The sequence below is a fragment of the Diplotaxodon limnothrissa genome, linkage group LG13 (genome assembly GCF_057381915.1).
Source record: "Diplotaxodon limnothrissa isolate DT_005_m linkage group LG13, D_limnothrissa_male_GT1.1, whole genome shotgun sequence".
Lineage (NCBI taxonomy): Eukaryota > Metazoa > Chordata > Actinopteri > Cichliformes > Cichlidae > Diplotaxodon > Diplotaxodon limnothrissa.
Window position 1 is genome coordinate 16,520,054 of NC_140608.1, and position 19,525 is coordinate 16,539,578.

Genomic DNA, 19,525 nt, shown 5'->3' on the forward strand with positions numbered 1-19,525 from the left:
CATTGCGAGCGTGTGTGTGGTCGAGTGATGTTCGTACATTCACAACAAGGCAGAGTTTCCACCGTTGCTTTACAAGGCGTGTACCTCAGTTTCTCTCGGGGGTCAACCACACCATGGTGGCTGTGATGCTTGCCTCAGAAATGTGATAAACGAAAGCAGACAAAGGTTTCTTTTTTTCTTCTTCTTTTTTTTGATCACTAGAAGAGCCGTGTGTCAGCACTCCTCTCCTCAAGCCACAGTGGGACAGTTTTCCAGTCTGTAATTCCCACGCGAAATGAAACGATGTAATTGAACTGCTGCACATTTGTCTGTGTGCATATGATACTAAAATGTTAAAAGAGAGGCTCAGAGATAGCTGTGTTTAAAGTAATTAAAGGGGTAGTTCCATTAACCTGTCAGCCTTATTTTGAGATATCAAAGCTTTTAACAATATTTGAATGTGTTTGTTTAAATTGCTTGCTTAATAAAATGTTCACGCTATTTCCTACTGGTGTGCTGGCAACATAAAGCAAGTGTTAGGCAACTGCTTTGTGGATGGATTGAAAGCAATCCCACTGTTTGACAAACACCTCAATGATATAATGCATTGAAAGCGAATGTAGATATCGCGTGACTAAACTGTGGGGCCCGAACAATGAGTGAGTGTTGACAGAAGTGGGAGTCTAGCCCAAGGAAAGCACATAACCACGGGGAGCCAATCAGTGCGGATGAAATGAAACTGACCTCTTCTCTAAGAGTGAATAGAGAGACACATTGTGAAAGCTTCTTCAGCCCAGACTGATCCTCAGACGTCCAGACAGGTCCCTTCACACCAGATGAGCTTCACAGGTCCACTACTCCGGGACATCCAAGGTGTGAAATATAGCTATGTACAAGTGCACAAAAGGCAGGTATTTGTCACTAAGTTTACACCCGCAGAAGGCTACCGGGCCTCGTGTTCTGTTTTCAGGCATTCAGCTTTGTAGGCATTCTTCTTTGGATCTTAGAGGTGTGTAAATGTGTACATGTTAAAGCCAGCTGGTCTACAAGGTGTTAGGGCTGCCTTGAGAGATGTCTGCCTCTTTATTCCTCCTCACTGAAATATATCAGGCAAGTTGGCGAGTCTTCCCAGAGGCGAGGAATCAGAGGAATGATTAAGAGGTACAGCAAAATTAACGCATGGTTCAATCAGTTATACCTGATCATTTTAAGGATTACAAATGATAGAAGTCCATGCACCGACTTGGTTAACTTGTGAGCAAGAATGATGCCGAATGAATGAAACGCGATCTTCCCCCTCGGTTGAAAAGCTGCAGATCAGAGGGCAGTCCAAAAGGCAAGGAACCAGGCAGATCACGTGGGTTAACACCCCTCATTTCCCTCCCACCTCATGTATATGTGTTTGTGTGATGATATTTCATATATTCAAAGTGCATATGTTGACATGGAGGTCCTGGCTCTCCCTCTCCAGTTGAGCCCTGTGCCAGCTCCGGCCTCTCCGCTGCCCTCTGCTGGCTCGTCACGTTTGCGCAGCTTCTGGCTGAGCTGGATAATGCACTGGTCCCAGTCCTCTGGTAACAGCAGCATTAGGAAACCCAAGCAAATGATGAACACAGCAATGAGGCGCACCGAGTTAAAGTGAATTTCACACGTGTAGAGGTCCACCACTGTAAAAAAACAAATAAATAAAAAGGTACTGTGTCAATAGAAGGGAACAACTGGGTTTATGTAAATGAATATAAATTGTAACTGTGCGTGTTTATGAAATAAAAATGGTTAGTTGTACATCGAGAGGGAGCCTGGTTTGAAAATTAAATGGAGTCTCTCATCAAATATAGATAGAAACCTTTGGGAGAATCCAGTGCCATCAAATATTAAATGGTGACCAGATATAAAAAGCTAGCACTCTTAGAGGAAAGCCAAGAGACTTACTGGCGTTTACAGGAACACTTAGGACAATGCCAAGGGAAATTAATGTCGGGTATGTTATCGCGATGCCAAAGTTCACCAGGACGTTGAAAGCTGTAGGAACAAAGCAGAATTAGAGCAGCAGCGGACTACACGATGAGAATGTTGCTATTTGTAGATTACACAACCAGCCGGTGCACATTACTGCTCTGTCGCCATATACCGAAAAGCAGGGCTGCGACCCCACAGAGGTAGGCCCATGGGATGTCTCTGAGTGATTCGATGTACTCCACATGTGTAAAATACAGCATGACTGGCACAAAGCTGACGAAAACAAAATTGGTGCTTCCAACGATGCTCAGAAAGAGTGCAGCCTCTCCAAATTTGGCACTTCCCAGCACCATCTTAAAGAGCACCTGAGAATAAAGAGGAAGGAGAGTGATGCATACATCGAATCTGCCCTCTTCAGGAGCTGAGGTATATTACAGAGGGCGAAGCCTGCCAAGTACCTGCCATGTCTCTGGCCCAGGGCCACTGCTGTCTGTTTATCACATTAGGGCGGCACAGACAGCAGGGCAAAGGAGACCAGACCCTGTCAAAACATAGCTATATAATATCTGTCCTGTAACCTCCTTGATCAGGGTAACACAGCCTGAGGCCTGCAACCAAATGCGTAGGTATTGCGTACTTCTGGCAGGTGAGTCTCACACTACATAATCCCCTTCTGTCTTCTGCCACCTGGTTACATAATTAGAAGGGAGCTAGACAGGGCAACTTACAGAGACGTGTCCATACATACAGCATGCTTACCTATTTTTTATTCCACCGTGAATAGAAGTGGCGCTACAATGGAACTTTATGCTCAGCGGTACAATACACACTGAGAAATGCAATCAAATCCTAGAGGTTTTGCGGATCGATCTAAATACCGATAGTATCGATACCAACGTTGGCATTGTATCAGATCGATACTAGCATAAAAGAATGTCCTCCAAGTTCAGTATGTAGCTCACTGAATTGTGTGGAAAAGTATACCTCAAACATGCAATATGAAAAATGTCCTTTTTGTGTATAGACTATAGCACACGGAAACAACAGAACCCAAAGTGTTTCAGAGACGGACAGCTTCAATATGCACGAGTAGCTGAAAGGTGTGTTTTTGTTATATCACTTGATGATGCTTCATCTCATAAATCATAAGCTGCTTTTGTAGTTTAAAAGTATCGATATCATCAATGTTGGCCCTGGATTTAGTTGATATCACATCGATATCAAAATCTGCAGTATCGCACAGCAAATACCTTATAGAGCGCTGACATCGAAGCAGAGGCCACGACCAAAGCAATGCCGATGACCGAGTGGCTGTGGAATCCATCGGCATAGGTCATCATTACGATGCCCGCTATGGCCAAGATAGCAGCTACTATCTATACAGAGAAAGAGAGAGAGAGAGAGAGCAACAGTGAGTGAAGGATGGACAACATGCTGCTCACAGTTTGGTGAAAAAGGCACCTTATCCCCTTACCGCCGCGGAGGGACACAGCAGGCCCACATGGCCTCAGCTTTGTCATTCAGTGCAGAAATAACAAGCCTCACAGAACCAGGCTTGAAGCAGCCTAATTAGTGGGTGGGTTGTTATTTCATAGGAAACAAGCTTTTCATTTGATATTTACATTTTCTACGTGCAGTGCAGAAAAGACCTGCTCTCAGATTCACCCTGTAAGCGCTTCCAACACAGGACAGGCAGCTTTTACAGTGTTGGCTTGATTGTGTTACATTGATTTCCGTTACAAAGCCATCGTGTTTACAAACCAAATCCCCCCTCACACCACTCCCCGCCTCTGCAATTATCACAGCTTCAAGATGGCAAGAATCCATCAGCTTCACCCTGCTCGGGGTCAACTGTGATGCGTAAAAGGCAAACCTCTTGTGTTTTATTGCATTAAAATCTGGTTTGTCTGGGTTATATGTTCATAGTGTATATGTGAGAACTGTGCAGCAGTGATGGGGCTACGGTGCAGCCCAGCTGAGTGGATTAGCACCGCATTAAGGAGGTGTCGGGAAGATAAATGAGCCGCGTGTTTTTGCTTGGCCAAAGCACCTTAAGCAAGTCTGGCTAAATGTCTCTTTCTGCACTGCAGGCTGCCTGTCAGTCACTGCTACACCTTTCATTTTAGAAAATGGCCATTTGCTCACGGCGTCAGCAACAATTTAAGATGTTTCAGCACAATGTGGAGGGTCAGAGGGAGGAAGGACTGTGGCTTCACCCAAACTTGTTCTGCAATGAGCAGGCGTGACCGATTAGTCCGGTGGGTAGCTTATGTCATTACGGTGGCGTAACTGCAGCACGTGGACCTTGCACTTTTTACAAATCATAAATCTAAACATGGGTCACACAGAAAAAAAAACCACCGAGTGGAGCTAGTCATCGGTTTTATCCACAAAGTACCACTGAAAAAAACCTCCCTGTTTAACAAGGTTGATGTAGCATCCCCCTCATCGCTCTCTCTCTCTTCCCTTTCTGTTTCTCCTCCTTCACTTTCATGAAATACTTGTTCAAGTTCCCCTGCATTACTGCAGACATCCAAACACTGCAATCCTTACTACCAGGCAACAGAGAGCAAGAGAGGGGAGGGCGTGTAAGCGAGTGAGTGAAGCGGGACTATTACTGTACTTGTCTCTTACCGAGGCTTTTCATCACAAATAATGGGGGTGACGAGTCGGGGCATACACAAGGGAGAGACGGGGTGCTTGTGAGTGTGTGAGAGGAAAAAGGGGGGGCATCGTGCGAAGTGCGGGACGGCTGCAGATGTGAAAGCATCTGAGGCGTACAGTGAGAGGAGATAAACCGATATCTTAATTCACAAAGGTAAGTAACCCCTTACTGTCCTGCTTCTCTGTCTTTATCAGTCACAAACTTGCCGGCTAACACACACATGCACAGACCAGGAACAACATTTGAATGACACCGTGATCACCGGTAGGTAATCATCCCGTGGTGCTCATAACCTGCTCTCTACTCAACCGTGCTGTGTGTGTAGCTCACAGATTCAAATGGAAATTCAGTCAAAGCAAATCATCACAAATTTGCATTTCTTTGCAGATTAGAAACCTTTTTTTTGTCATGATGGCTGATGAAGTGTAAAACTGAGTTTGGTATAAAAACTTGCAGTTAAAAATGCACATTTGACCAGAGAAGACAGTATTAGAGATGAGTGCAGCTTCTAAGAAGGTAAAACTGCAGGATTGCCTTAAATCTGCCAGTAGGTGGCAGCAACTCTGGTTTCAAAAAGAAATCTGGTTGTAAAGTAAACATCTATGACATCACGACCTCAGTAAGCACTTTCCTGATAAGTTTATAGTGTCAATCATCTGTTCTAAGTTTAGTAAGAGTTGGAAAGTATGATCCTGATAAAAGCCAAAAGGAGAGTAAACCAGGGTCTGCTTTAGTCAATGCATAAAGTGTCCTTAGATTTTCCAAGGGATTTACCGCTTTCTTGTAATGTATGGGTTCAAATGCCAGTATGGAGATGATGAAAATACCTCTTTTCTTTTTGGTCCAGTCATAAAGTAATCAGAGGTATGTTGCCATCTCATGTAGAGTCATGTTAAAGAGTAGGTTTCATAAGATTATACTGTAATATTCAAAATATAATAAACAATACAGAAAAACAAAGATAATTTTTTAATCTGTCCATATCAAACTTGGGATCATGACCCAAACGTGTGCATCGGTTTACAAGATAAGTCCTGGAGACATTTATATTCCTGTAAGGAAGAGAGAAGAAAGAAAAATTTGCCTTCCCCCCCAATCTTGTCTCGTGTCTCATGATGAACAGGATACTTTTGTATCTTTGGGGATCTGAACATAATCAAACTGATTCAATCTAGGAAGGAAAAAAAATAAAAGGTTTGGTGGACCTAGTCATAAATCACATAAATCAACGTGTGACAGTCAGCCTGTGGGGCCAATATTGGCCACGCTCTTATCTTAAATAAGTTTCGTCATAATCAGTGAGATTCAAGATAATTGGGACGCTCAAACATCTCACCAAAAAATACACGAGTGCAGTGCCCGTTCTAAACGTGGGAGTGAAGAACGGGCTGATTGCAGCTTGCAGTATTCTTCACAACCGCATCAGCGAGCGATTAAAGCCATTCGTCGCAGCTCACCATGCACACCCACGGAAAAGCAAAGATATTTAGACTTTACAACCATTTCATTTACACTCAGTGTGCCTCTATTTCCTTTTGCTGTCATTTGTTATGGATCTACGGTTTCTCATAGACAACAAAGACCCAATGAAAGCCTGAGCAGATGTTATAACATTAACGTATCTGGCCACTGATGAAAAATCGAACAGAAACTCCAGTTTATTAATTCCGTTTTACAGAACAACTGCACTAAAAACAGGATGGTGGGACAGATGATGGTGCAAAACTGCTTTACAACATATAATACTGATATATATATATCTATATATATTGATGTGCTCATCCCACAGCTCGCCAATTACCTACAATGATGTAATTAGAAATCATTCATTGGCTGTCTGGGGGGTGAGTTGTGGTTATGCTCTTGCCACATTAAGTACAAAGGGGTAAATATCTTGTTGGATATAGTGACTTTATATAACATAGTAAATTATTCTTCAAAACTAATTCAAAAGACACGCTTTTGGTTGTTAGCTTGTTTACTGCAAATAAAACTTACAAGCCAAGAGGGGACAGTGTGAAAATCCTTGCTTTCTGTGTCCTGTGCTCGAGTTAGACATCTTAACTAAAGACTCATAATTTTCCCTTGAAAGAAAAAAAAAAAAAACACACGCATGCAGATATACTCACCCTGACCCCCATGAAGCGGTCTCTGAGCACGATCCATGACAGCAGGAAGACGAAGGCCTTGTTACAACAGAATAGCGCTGACACATCTGTTGTGTTGATCTTCCTGAGGGCCTGCAGGTACAGGTAGTTGGTGAGGATCCACAGCAGGCCAAAAGGAGCTACCTTGGTGAAAAACACCTTCGGTGTCAGGCCATCGTCACCGAAAAACCTGCAGCACTCCCTGTGTGCACGACCAAAATGAATACTGTTAACCTTCTAAAAATGTAGTATGATTTTAAAGCTGATGAGTATTATCACTCTGGGACCAATTAACACCAGTGAACACAAACAGCACAATCTGAAAAACACACTTAATGCCAATGAGTGACTGCAGTAATTCCCACTTCAACAGTTACATCTAAATTATGTTCGTCCCACATTATAGACACGGGGGACCAATGCTACCCTACTAGAAGAATGGTTTAATATTTAATTGCAAATTAAGATCTGCCACAAGGCATTAAAGTTAAATATTCAACTGTCCCCATTAAGAAATTAAACAACCTGTTTGGTCCTCAGGTGTTTTGTCTGGTTACATCTGACAAATATCTCAGTACAGCAAAGAAATGGGATAATCTTTGCTGCTACAACAGGACATATTCAATGACTAAATCGAAGAAAACAGCTGTTTGGTATTTCATAGTGACAACAGGCAGAAATGTATTTAATGTACTCAGAAAAGTCTTCTTTCATCTTCCTCCGTTCTCAGCATTACTTGTGGACACTCTGGGGGTTCCGCTTCTGGGTATGAGTTTCCGTATGGACTTAAACATGAAGGGAAAATGGGGACAGAAATAAATGTTGCTGTGACTGATGCATGTGATGAATAACTCAGGCAAATTTGTAATGACTCAGATAACAGCCATGCAATTCTAAGGTTTTATGTATGATAAAAATCATCTGGTCTTAGATTTAGGTGAATAAAACCTCAGGTGAATTACAAAGCATGACATATTACACCATGACATTATTTATTTAACTAAAATTGAGCTAAAATGTAGAAGATGTGTGTGAAAAACTAACTACACCTTTATCGCTTCCAAAGGAATTAAGAGGTTGTATTAACACAATGCCGAAGAGGAACGACATCAGCAGCGATCTTAGAGAAGCAACTATTGCTGGCAATCAATTTAAATCCTTCATTCTACAGTGAGAAAGTTTATTCACAAGTGGAAATATTCAAGGCAGCTGTTAGTCTTCCTAGGAGCGGACATCCTAGCAAATTCACCCCAAGGTCAGACCATGCAATGGTCAGAGAAACCTCAAAAAAGACTCTGGGAGCTACATCTCAAAATTTGCAGGTCTGAGTTAGTTAAATGTTGAGGTTTATGCTACAATCAGAAAAGGACTGAACAAATATGGCTTGTTTGGAGAGAAAGCCTCTTTGTTACAAAAAGAACGTGACCCCACAGCTAGGCTACGGGTGCAACCATACACAAAATTCACGGTTTGATATTTTTTCGATACAAAAAAATGTTCATGCCTTTTTAATTTGTCATTTATTAAAATTATAAATATATATGTTAACTCAAAAGTACAGTTTTAAATTTAATGTTGCTGAAACAAAAATAAATAAATAAATCTATCTAATCGAGAAATCGCTCATCTTTGAAAAAGAGAGTTTATTACAGAGAAATGGCTCTTTCCAAAATAAAAGCTATACTATACGCTTCTTCTGGGCTATATTCTCAGCAGCATATTAAACATATCAGGTCCCCGTAAGGAGAATCATGTGCTAACGGCTGTCTAAATGACACGGGTAAAGTTTGTAGCATGTGTGCTTGTTGTTTTTGTGTGCTTCCACTTGTCTTTGCACTAGGATGAAGTCGGTGTAAATGTGCAGTCATATTCGTTGTGTTCCCACTAGTGGTGTCAGCGTTAATCTCGTTAAAATGACATTAACGCCATAACGCCGCAAATCTCCGTTAACGAGCTAACTGCGCTAACGCAGTAGTTCCCACCAATGCAATTGAGCATTGCGTGGCACATCCGACATAGAGTTTTACTTTTGTCCATGAGGCGCTTACCTTCAGGGTCATACGTCATATGAAAACCAAAATAGTTCCAAACGCCAGATCTGAATGAGGGTGGGGGAGGTTAAATTTGCTATGTTGCAACGAGCTTAACTTCTGTCTTGCTATCTTGCGCTGGGCTCAGTGGATCTGCGCTCGACAGTGCAGCCTAGGCGAAGTAGTCGAACGCAGATCCACTGAGCGCTCAACACAAACAGCATCGTCAGAAGAAAAGTTGTTAAAATTTTTTTAAGATTTTGTATTGTTCGATACATATGCGTACCGAACCGAAAGCACTGTATGAACGGTTCAATACCGATACAAGTACCCCTACCCATAGCTTAGGTGTGCAAAGTTGCATCTAAACAAACGACCAGACTTCTGTAACAATGTCCTTTGGACAGATAAGTGGAGATGTTTGGATATAATGCACAGCACCATGTTTAGTAGTAACCAAGCACATATCAGCACAAACACTTCAAACCAGCTGTCAAGCACGGGGGTAGAGGGGTGGTGATTGGAGCTTGTTTTGCAGCCACAGGACTTGGAAACCTTGTGGTTGTTGAGTCGACCATGAACTCCTCTGTATACCAAAGTATACGGTCAAATGTGAGACCATCTGTCTGATAAATAATATTTGTCCCAAACTGGGTCATGCACTTGGACATTGATCCCAAGCACAACAGCAAACAGCAGAAAAAGAAAAGAATCAAGGTGCTGCAATGATCCAGTCAAAGTCCAGACCTCATTGAAATGCTGTGTTGGGGCCTAAACAGAGCTGAGTATAAATGCCCACAAACCTCAATGAACTGAAGCAACAGTGGGCCAAGAGTCCTCCACAACAAGGTAAGAGACTGATAAAGTCACACAGAAAATGTTTACTTCAAATTATTGCTGCTAAAAGCGATACCATGATTGTGTGAGGAATTCTAACCAGTCAAGTTTTAACAGAAAATACTGAGAAAAAAAACACAAAATCTGGAGACGTATGATTAACAGTCAGTCTGGCAGTCTGCTATGTTGAAGAAATGATTAATCTTTAAGTGCTTCTGCATGAGGCTTAGTCATCCACTATTCATGTTTTTCAGGCGCTGTAACTACGCACAAGAAGCTAAATGAAAATACCCTTGAATAAAAGCTGACGGTCCAAAAGCTATTGGCATGAGTCAGTAATGCAACAGAGGAACCAAACCATGACATTATGTATCAGTATCAGAATACTGCATAGTGGTCCTGCTCTGTCGTGTTACTACATTGTCTGCTGAGTAAGACCTTGCGTTGCTCTGCTGTGAGAATTTTCTGTTTCACCCTCAACTTGAGTGACTCCGCCCACACCGGACTGCTATTGTTACCATTACTACAGAGTTGTAGCGTTTACCCTGAGCGCATCTGGCTCAGTGAAAAGTGATGAAGCAGCAATAAGTGAGGAGTGGCAGGTAGCATATTTGCCAGGGTGTCCTGCTGGATACTGTAGAGCAGCGCTGCTATGAATCAGCTCCAGAGAGCTGAGTCTGCACTAAGAACACACTGCTCAAACCTCCTCTGTGGACACGACACTAATTCTGCGACAACCAGTTTATCGGCGTTTCATTACAGACACTGGTTACACCACCTTAAAGCCAAACCGGTGACTGTTTTTCACGCATTATTCCTGCACTTGTGTACTTGTGCACTGTAATCCGCAGTGATTTTTAAGATACGTCAAACCTCTGCAAAGCTGCCAAATAAAGTGTTGCAGCAGCAGATATTAATATACCTAGAGGCGCGTGGATTAAACAGTTAAGCGCTGCACTTCCAGAATCATTTAGTATCACTTTCTAGCGCCTGCACAGAACTTTTATTTGGTTTCTTTAGAATTTGGCACAAACTGAGTTAATCGTTTGGGCGACTTTTGTTGTGATTTGGCGCTATATAAATAAAATTGAATTGAATTGAATTAATCCATCCTTCTTTTTATACTTACATCTAAACTGACTTAACATTACCCAAGAGCAGCCAGAGGGTCTCAAACTACAAGCTTGAATTTAAAAGATGAACGTGCAAAATGACACTTTGTGAGTTAAGAGATAAATCCTTCCACTGCTGATACAATCTGCCCGTAAATATCAAGTCTATACAACAACAGGGCTGATGAGTGCACTAAAATCCTCTCCTCACAGATATACTGCTAAAGTTAAGTCCTTGTCTCTCGTTCGGCTGCCTGCTGTCACGAAGCTATCCTTTGGTTTCTATTTCTCTGCACTGTCAGGTTCACAGAAGACGGTATTGTAATTTGTAGTCAGTTCACATGAGCTCCAACTGAGGAGTGGGAGACCCACATCCTCATGTAGGCCTTTAGAAAAAAAGGAAGGATTACATCACAGAGGAGCATCTGAAATACAGAGCCAATCCCCCGAGCTCACCAGCACACCACAGCTTCTAAACTACCGCTCTCTTTTGTCTCTTTGCACTAACGTAGCATTGCAGGTAGCAGAGATAAGACTTTTGTCTAAAGACCATGATTAATGGACTGCTTCAACTGTGAAAGCCACTGTAACACAATTAGGATTACTGAAGAGAGGATGACTGTGTTTACCTGACAAGCAAAAACAGAATTAGCTTATTCAGCGAGATTGAAAATGGACCTAAATGATAAACTGTAAGCAGCTGGTGAATCAGGCTGAACATGTGGCGTTTGTTCCATGAAATACAAAGAGGACAGAAACTGTCACACAGTGTTTGAAAAAAATCAATTAGTACATCTCTATCATCTCACTAGTACACTGCCAGATGTTACGTGGTGGTTAATTTCGTTGGGGAATCAAACTGACCTTTTGAATGGATATTTTGGTAAATCCCGATTAGTTGTATACTTGTTGTAACTAGAAAAACTGGATAGAAAATAAAAAGGGAGAATAAAACTCATATGGGATTTTTAATACAGATACTGATACCACAATTGGGCAATCTAAACATCAGATATTCCTTCATATCGGAGGATACTTTTTGATGCTAGGCACAAATTTCACTGACATTTAAATTTCGAAGCCCAACTTTGCTCGGATCAGCTGGTTTCTGTTTCCAAACATTTGGCTGTGTAGCCAACACTGAAGTTGTGGGTTGCATACAGGTAGAAGAATTATACAATGTCATCACTCATAACGTGGTTAAAGTGTGTTTCTCCCATCTAGTCTTCAGCTTTTAACTTATGGGCCATTACAAATGCTGATACAGATAGATTAATTGTTTGTTAATGATCTGATGACCCCTCAGGTCTGATTTGAGATATTATTTTTAAAGGTTGTAGGTTTTATCTATATAGACAGGAAACTTTACTTTGATTTGATTTTTAATGACTGTGCTGTAATCTGGTCTGCTGTTGCTGTTGCAAAAATTGATTTATGTTCTGTCTTATAAAACTGTAACTGCTGAAGTCTTTGACCTTAGAAAAGAAACAATGCCCTTTGACTGAAGTCAGAATTTGTGTGAGAGCCTGTACTGCACTTTACAGTCACTTAAGGTTTTTTTTTTATATCGTCTGTTTCCTCCGCTGTCACTGTGCGTGTCGGTGGGTAGGGGCACAGACCCGTACAGACTTTATTCACAGTCCATGTGCACCAGGAAAGGCGAGACAGAAAAAAGAGAAACAGTGACTAGAATTGATAACAACCTACTGCTATCGCCTACTTTAAGTGCATCAAAAGCTGTCAAACAAGTGTTAATTCATCTAAAATCCACCATCTGTAAGACTGGTCACAGGACAACTAGTCTTGGCTAAAGCTATAACAGAGTTACAGCACCCAGGCTGGTGTCGCTGCCATGTACCAGCCCATAAATTAAACAAAAAGGGGATGCTGAATATGGAGGTGCCATGAAAGAAGATCATGGAGAAGATTCATGGATGTAAAGAAGGAGGATATGTGGAAAATTCTGAGATTAAAGGATGATCACAACATGTCAGAGCACAAAAGCCGATTTATATATATATAAAAAGAATGATCATAATGTGACAGCAGCTTTAGTGCTTGGACCTCTAATGGAGCTTGCTCTAAAGGAGAGAGTGTCTTCTAACCTTAACCTCTGCCTGGCTGTCTGCCTCTCCGGACTCTTGCACAGGTGGCCGATGTAGTAGAGGGGGAAGAAGAGGCAGTTCCACGTGGTGGCGAACCAGGTGAGGGTGAAGGGAGCATCAAACTGCTTAAAGGTCAGCTTGGCCAGCTGGGTGGAGCCTGCCCAGGAGGAACACACGCACATCACCATGGCGACTCCCCATAGAGCCTTCCGCACTTGTACAGCTGTCACTCGGATGCAGCAGTGAAGCCGCCGTCTGCTGGAGCCGGACTCTGCTCCTGCAGCACCGGCCGACTGAGCGTCTGTGGTGCCCACCACATTCTCTCTGGAGCGATCTTCCCCTAAAGACGGACACATACATGACAGACTGATGTCCAAACACACCGATACTGCAGACCTGTACGCTCATTCATTATTTGACACATTTTAACATATTTGTCCTTGCTTATTGCTGAATTTTTCTCAACTTCCTCTTCCTCTGCATGTGCTTTAGGCGCCTGGTGGGCAGGAAATCATCAATGCCAAATAGAAACATCTGGGCCTGGTGTTTCCAGACTATGAAACTGTTGCTGGCATGCCACTTGATTCTTTCTCTCCTGCCTGGTGTCTGAGTTTCTGCATGTACTTACTTTCTTTTCAGTTCTTTCATGCTGTTTTCCAGCACCTTGTAGCACTTTCACACTATTTCCACTCCCATGCACGTCCTGCTTCACTGATGCCTACTTTTACACCTGATTTGATCAAATTATTTTGATAAAATGTCACATAAAGTGCTTTTTGTCACAGCCTTCAGAGGTTGCCAGGTTGTGGCATTTTTTTCTCCCCAAGCATCATGTGGATACAGTATATTATCTTTTGCAGCAAAACTGACTCCAGATCATACCAGTCTTGTCATCATTTTCCGGATAAAAATAGCTGCTTTCAAACTTAAACTGAACTTGAAGGTAATCAATCCGAGTTAGAAATGTGGCGATCAAGTGTGACAGGCGGCAGTGAAACAGAGGGCATATGAGGGCAGACGTGATATCCAATCCAAGATGACCTCTTCTCCACCGCATGAGCTGCAGCGGCATGTGTGTTTGCCCTAGCGTGCAAAGACACACACCGCAACACTTAACTTTTCTATTTCTCTTGTCAAAACCTGATAGCCTCCATACTTCTTCACTAATGTGAGAACTGAAGCGAAGTGTTGGCGTACAGTTTTCGGCCCCACTCTCACCCACTCTGTGCTTCAGAACCAATTTGCTTACCAAGATCATTTTGTTCTCTCGAATCACTGAACTTACCAACTTTGTGTCCTCTACAAAGTTCAGACACTGCTGCATGATCATGGAAATGACACACAGTGTTTTACAAAAATATGACAGTTAAATGCAACATTTATGGCAGCTCTTAACCCGTTAAAGCTAAAACAATTAAATAATTGCCATAAAATTCAAATTTGTTGAAGATGGGAGGAGTTATTGAACCTTTAAAAAAATAAAATAAAAATGTATTAATATTAATTTACATATATGAGTTTTAATTGTATCATATTTGCTACTTTTGACTTTTTTTTTTAAATTTATTGCTTAAAAACAGAACAAAAACTCATGTATCAAATATGACACGCTGGGCATTAAGGGGGTTAATTTAGACAGATAAGCTTTCACTCGATTTGTACTGATAATTAATGTCTTTCTAAAACTAACAATAATAAGAGCACTCAGATAGCACAATTCCCCCCGATGATATTTTTAGTCATGCTGACATCAGCCTGTTATGGCGTGATTGTGACATTATATGGCGTCAAACTGAAAAACTAAAAAGTGTATCGTACAGCCCTCTCCATGCCCTTTCATATGACATATTACTCAATATGATTTCTTGAATTTTTTTAAAGGTCTACTTTGACCTTGAAAGTCAAAAACCACAGTCAAAGTCAAACGCTTAGCCAACTTATGTACTGACGTCCCCCGAGGCCTATAATATCGTTGTGATGTTCAAAGTCAATCAGTAAAAAATTGTGTGTAACATAAAGTTTTTACAGATTTTCACAAATCATTTTAGGCTGTCTTTTTGACCACGTAGCTAAACCCGCACCACCTAGAGCAAAACTACATGACCGCAACTCTGCAATCCGTTTAGTGAGAGTGCAACACAATAAACAGCACAACCTCATATCAGCTCTACTTCATAACAGCTGCATAATAGGCATCATGCATCTTCGGTCGCTTCCTACCTTCCAAAATGTTGAAAATGAGCGATCTCCCTAATGGTGTTTCCAGTGGTAATGATGTGCTGCGGGGAGCCTTTTGCCAATTCATCACTGCACTGTATGCTGTTGACTGGAATACTGAATGCACTTCAAAGGGCCTCGGTGAGGGAAGAATAAATTTAACTTGATTTGATTACGCTGTGGAAATGATTGTCTGACGGCATCAACAGGACACTCAGCTCTCAAAATATTGTCGCTGTGCCGTATCAGTTGTTGCTGTATACGCGGCACTGTCTGCAGTTCTGTGAATGTGATCTGTGTAATAATAAAAGAATAAAAAAACCCCAAAACAAATAAAACCACCTTGTCTAATATAACCTGCATATTTTACAAAAGAGCTGTGTAAGGGGTCATCCATCACACCCAATGAGGCAATTCACTGCTACTGGAAGAGCTGACTCTGACCTTTCCAGGTGGTCTCATCATACCGTAGATTAACTCCCCTGATGACTCTTATGCTAATGCCCCGGCTTCGCCGGGCTACCTATACTGGCTGCACGAGAGATTCACGTTCTTTTTATCTATCGCAAACGTCAAAAAGAGATGGAGTTAAGATGCGGCGCTGTTAGAGGAACCTGAACAATGTTCCCTGCTGCTGCTGCGAAAGCAACTGACGGATCTGACAGCACGGAGGCACAAAAAAAACTAAAGATGATTCGAGATTGTTGTCATTGTCACCGCAATGAAGTGATGAATCAGCAGTGGCCAAAAAAAGAAACAGGCACACATGGATGTTTATCAAAGTCTTGTGCACAGGGGTGAGAATTAAGTTTCTCTATTCTGAGCTCTGAGGCCTCTTTGTCTTTTTCTGAAGGTCATCTCTTTATTGGTGCTGCCCATTTTGTGTCCTTCCTGGGCCTCCATCCCGCATCCTGTGGCTCTGACCACATCTCTGGACCACAGTTTAATCTCCCAAATGTGATAATGGACCAAGCCAATCAGCCCCCAGGCAGACTCTGGGGCCTAGCTAAGCATTATCAGCTCTGGCACACTTAGTGAAGTGACAACATTAGTGATATTATACAGCCTGTACTCCAGGCTGTGGCAGTTACCACAATACTTAAATACAATAGTCTGTCTCTTACTAAATAAAAATGTGTCATGCAATAAAATACTAATTAAAGCCCCTGTAATTAAATGCAGAGCTGCAAGTATATCTTCCCAGACTAATGACTTAAAACGGAGCGCACTTCTTTTACACTTAGACTGATGGTGACTAATGATGCTCTATGAACCCTGAATGCCAGTAACGAACATATCGAGTGAACTCATCAGTGTGCTGGATCTGAGTCGATGGAGTGGCCCGGCAAAATCGAAGGGCCTCTCCACTAATGACATTTGAAGCTATTATGACCATAGATGAAATACTCAGACCGAGTCTTCTTAAAGTGTTAAATGATTCACCTTTTTAATTCATAATCTAATGTCAACCGTCAAGGTGAGTCTGTCACACTTAGCTGTCTGGAGCACAGGAACAGTGCATTTCTGACATTTTAATAATTAATCTCAGCCTTTGCGTGCACTGGATCGCAAATTAGTTTTAGTTTTAGATTACTGTGATAGAAAAATTAAACCCTGGATGAAAATGTCTACATTTATTCAACCCATTCTATGTCCAAATATACTTCATTGGATGCTAACGGACATCTGCAAAATTGCAGGAGACAAGAAGAAAGTGTTTCTAGGGGCAGCTTGTGATCTGCTCTGACAGCTGTGTATGGCTTCTTCTTGTTGCTTCCTCAGATACAGTCATCCCTACTGCTCGGTAGAATGAAAGCACGCTAGAATCATAGGATTTAATAAGCACAGGTAAACTAGTAGCCTATTAGCATCTATCTATTTATCTACAAGTGTATATTTGTTAAAATATGGCACAGTAAATCAATCTTTGTGCTGCAAGCTCATATATCTGCCTGAAGTACTTTAGTCCACTAAGCACCTCGTATGCCGGATACTGAACATACATCCCACTCCCAGTAGAGGCAAAGGACTCCAGTGGATGTTGAGATTAATCTTGTCACTATCGAGCCAGTTTTCACTATCGAGCCAGTTTTCCAGCTCCTCTCCCTCATAAGTCTGTGTTTCCCTGCTTCCCAGCCAGCCTTCCCACTTCTGCTATCCTCCCTCCCTCTGCAGTCTCTGCAGTGCAGATCTCTCCTGCTGATAGCTGCAAATCCCAAACGTGCCAGCAGAGCCCTGCCTGACTGCTCGCTCTCACACTTCACAGAACCCGGCCGTGACAGGCTGAGAAAGTCTCGATACGTCCCTGTCTTTGCTCCCTGAACGGGCCACCGCCCAAGCCTGGTTTGCCAGGGCGGCAGGGTGCAACAGTAGGGAGTGTTTACCCGGGACCTCAACAAGGGGAGACGTAGTGGTAGGAGAGTTTTGTCTGTTTGGCAACACCTCCGTGGGAGCAAGAGTGCTCTGCCTCAGCGATTCAAGAGGGTAAACAGATCAATCATACACACACACACACTTCAGAGAAACTCTTCTCCTTTTATTTACTGTCTTTGGTTTTGCTTGGTGATGAATACAAATTAAGTAGTTCAACTTACTCAAGCCAACATTACAGCATGAAGTCTTTGTGTAAAAACCTTAAGGAGTCAGATCGTCTTAATTTTGACACTTTTACTTTTTAGTGTCATTGTACAAGGCTGAGGGAAGAAAATCTCTCATTTTTAAATAAAGTTACCCGCATAGTAAGGTATGCCTGAGGTGTCTTTAAGTAAGTTGAACTGAACCTTTCACATTTTTTGTGTAATGCTCTGAAAAATAATAATAAAAAACAAGCAAACAAATTCAAAATCACAGTTCTTCTTCTTTAAACTGGTTTATGGCTGTCACACAGCATCAATCACTCAATAAATACCTCAATAAAAATAAATCCTTCAGATCCATGTTGACTTATTTGGTTTGTCAGGTCTGACATAAGTCTGAGGCAGAGTGTTTTAGAAATACTGTTTTCTTTTTGCTTGGGAAAAAAAGGCGATTTATATATATATACATATATTTAAAAAAAACAAACAAACATTAACTGTACTTTTATAAAAAAGGATGGTAATTTAATCGCAGAGACAGCTAGAAAGACAAGCAGCACACAGACAGCAGTTACTGTCTTTGTGGCCTCAGAGTCTGACAGACAGTGTGAGTCTGTGATACTTGACTGTGACAACTTGGTCAGGCCAAGCTGTCAGTCAGCGTCCTTTCAACACACCAGAGCAGGTTCATCTGACAAGCCTGTCCCACTCAATAACACAAAAGAGAGACAGGCGGAAAACACACCCTGCTGCGTCAACCAGCTGATAGGTAGGACCACATGGGCTGAGGGGACTAAAGGCCCAGAAGGGCAGACAAGGGTGGGTCAGCTGTTACTGATCCTGCTCTCCTTCGTTCTCGGTTTCTCCTTCAACCTCAAAGGACAGCGCGGCGACTTCCTCACCGAGGAACAAACTTGTTGTTTGTGTCTGCCTTGACCTGCCCAGCTGGTTCAACAGATGCTCATGATACAGGTCAATGCTGCAGCCCCCTTCATGCCTTATTGGTTACACTGCGTGCATGCAAGCAGAGAGTGATTGTGCAGGTCTGCGCACTGTGTTTTGCAGCAGAGTAATAGCAATCATATTTGGCATCGGGTACGCTAAAGGATAACCCTGTTCTGAAGCAGCCCTCCCTCGCTTGCAGTGCCTTATACCAGTGAATGCACTGTGATGTACCCGCAGTTTAACAGACTGGCAAGAGTCCCAGCACTTTCTGCGACAAATCAATATTTAAGAGATTGGCCACAGCATTCCTGTTAAGGTAATGGAAAGGCAACCACGGCAGGTGTATGCTGAGTGTCTGCCCAAACTGTGGTTTTACTCCCTTTATTGCACCCCAAGGCCACTGATGACACAGGGACTCTATCAAATTTCACAAACCTGAGTCACGACTGCACCTTTTTTTTTTAACACATCTTAACCCTTTTATTGTGTCACTGCTGTGAGACACTCGCAGTTTGGCAATTGAGTTTTTAATGGCATCAAAAAGTATGTTCAACAAACTAACTGCTTACTCACTTTCACAGATGAAACGCACGTTTGCACACTCGAGTATTCACATTTCTGTCTAAATGGCTCAAATAAATATAATTTTTTACATTTTTGTTGTTAAATTATTTGTCATAAACAGCGTGTTAACCCAACCACAGCTGTAGCGTCTAGTCTGCTGGGTGCATTGTGTATTTGGAGAAGACAGGCAGTCTTCCTTCTCACCGAAAAGCTTTTGGATCAGCTCACTCGATTTAGGATTACCGCTGAGGAGCTTCGTCTTTACACATATTTATAGCGGGCTTTGCTTAAACGCACTGCTTTTACTATATAAATTACAAATATAACATACAGAAAAGAAGTCGTGCAACAAACCTCCAATAACGTTCGGCTTCACTCACAGCCCTCTC

At 42.1% G+C, this 19,525-nt stretch overlaps 1 protein-coding gene across 1 annotated transcript in view; it reads right to left on the bottom strand.

Annotated features, from left to right (window-relative positions):
• Positions 1–1,404: 1,404 nt before the first annotated feature.
• slc35f3b (solute carrier family 35 member F3b) overlaps positions 1,405–19,525 on the bottom strand; it is a 46,470-nt gene continuing 28,349 nt past the window's right edge. The window contains exons 3-8 of the mRNA XM_085369380.1: positions 12,835–13,174; positions 6,733–6,952; positions 3,189–3,314; positions 2,111–2,303; positions 1,912–2,001; positions 1,405–1,646 (exon numbers count right to left, since the gene is read on the bottom strand). Coding sequence (XP_085225506.1) covers positions 1,405–1,646; positions 1,912–2,001; positions 2,111–2,303; positions 3,189–3,314; positions 6,733–6,952; positions 12,835–13,174 — 1,211 coding nt within the window. The remainder of the gene's footprint in view (positions 1,647–1,911; positions 2,002–2,110; positions 2,304–3,188; positions 3,315–6,732; positions 6,953–12,834; positions 13,175–19,525) is intronic.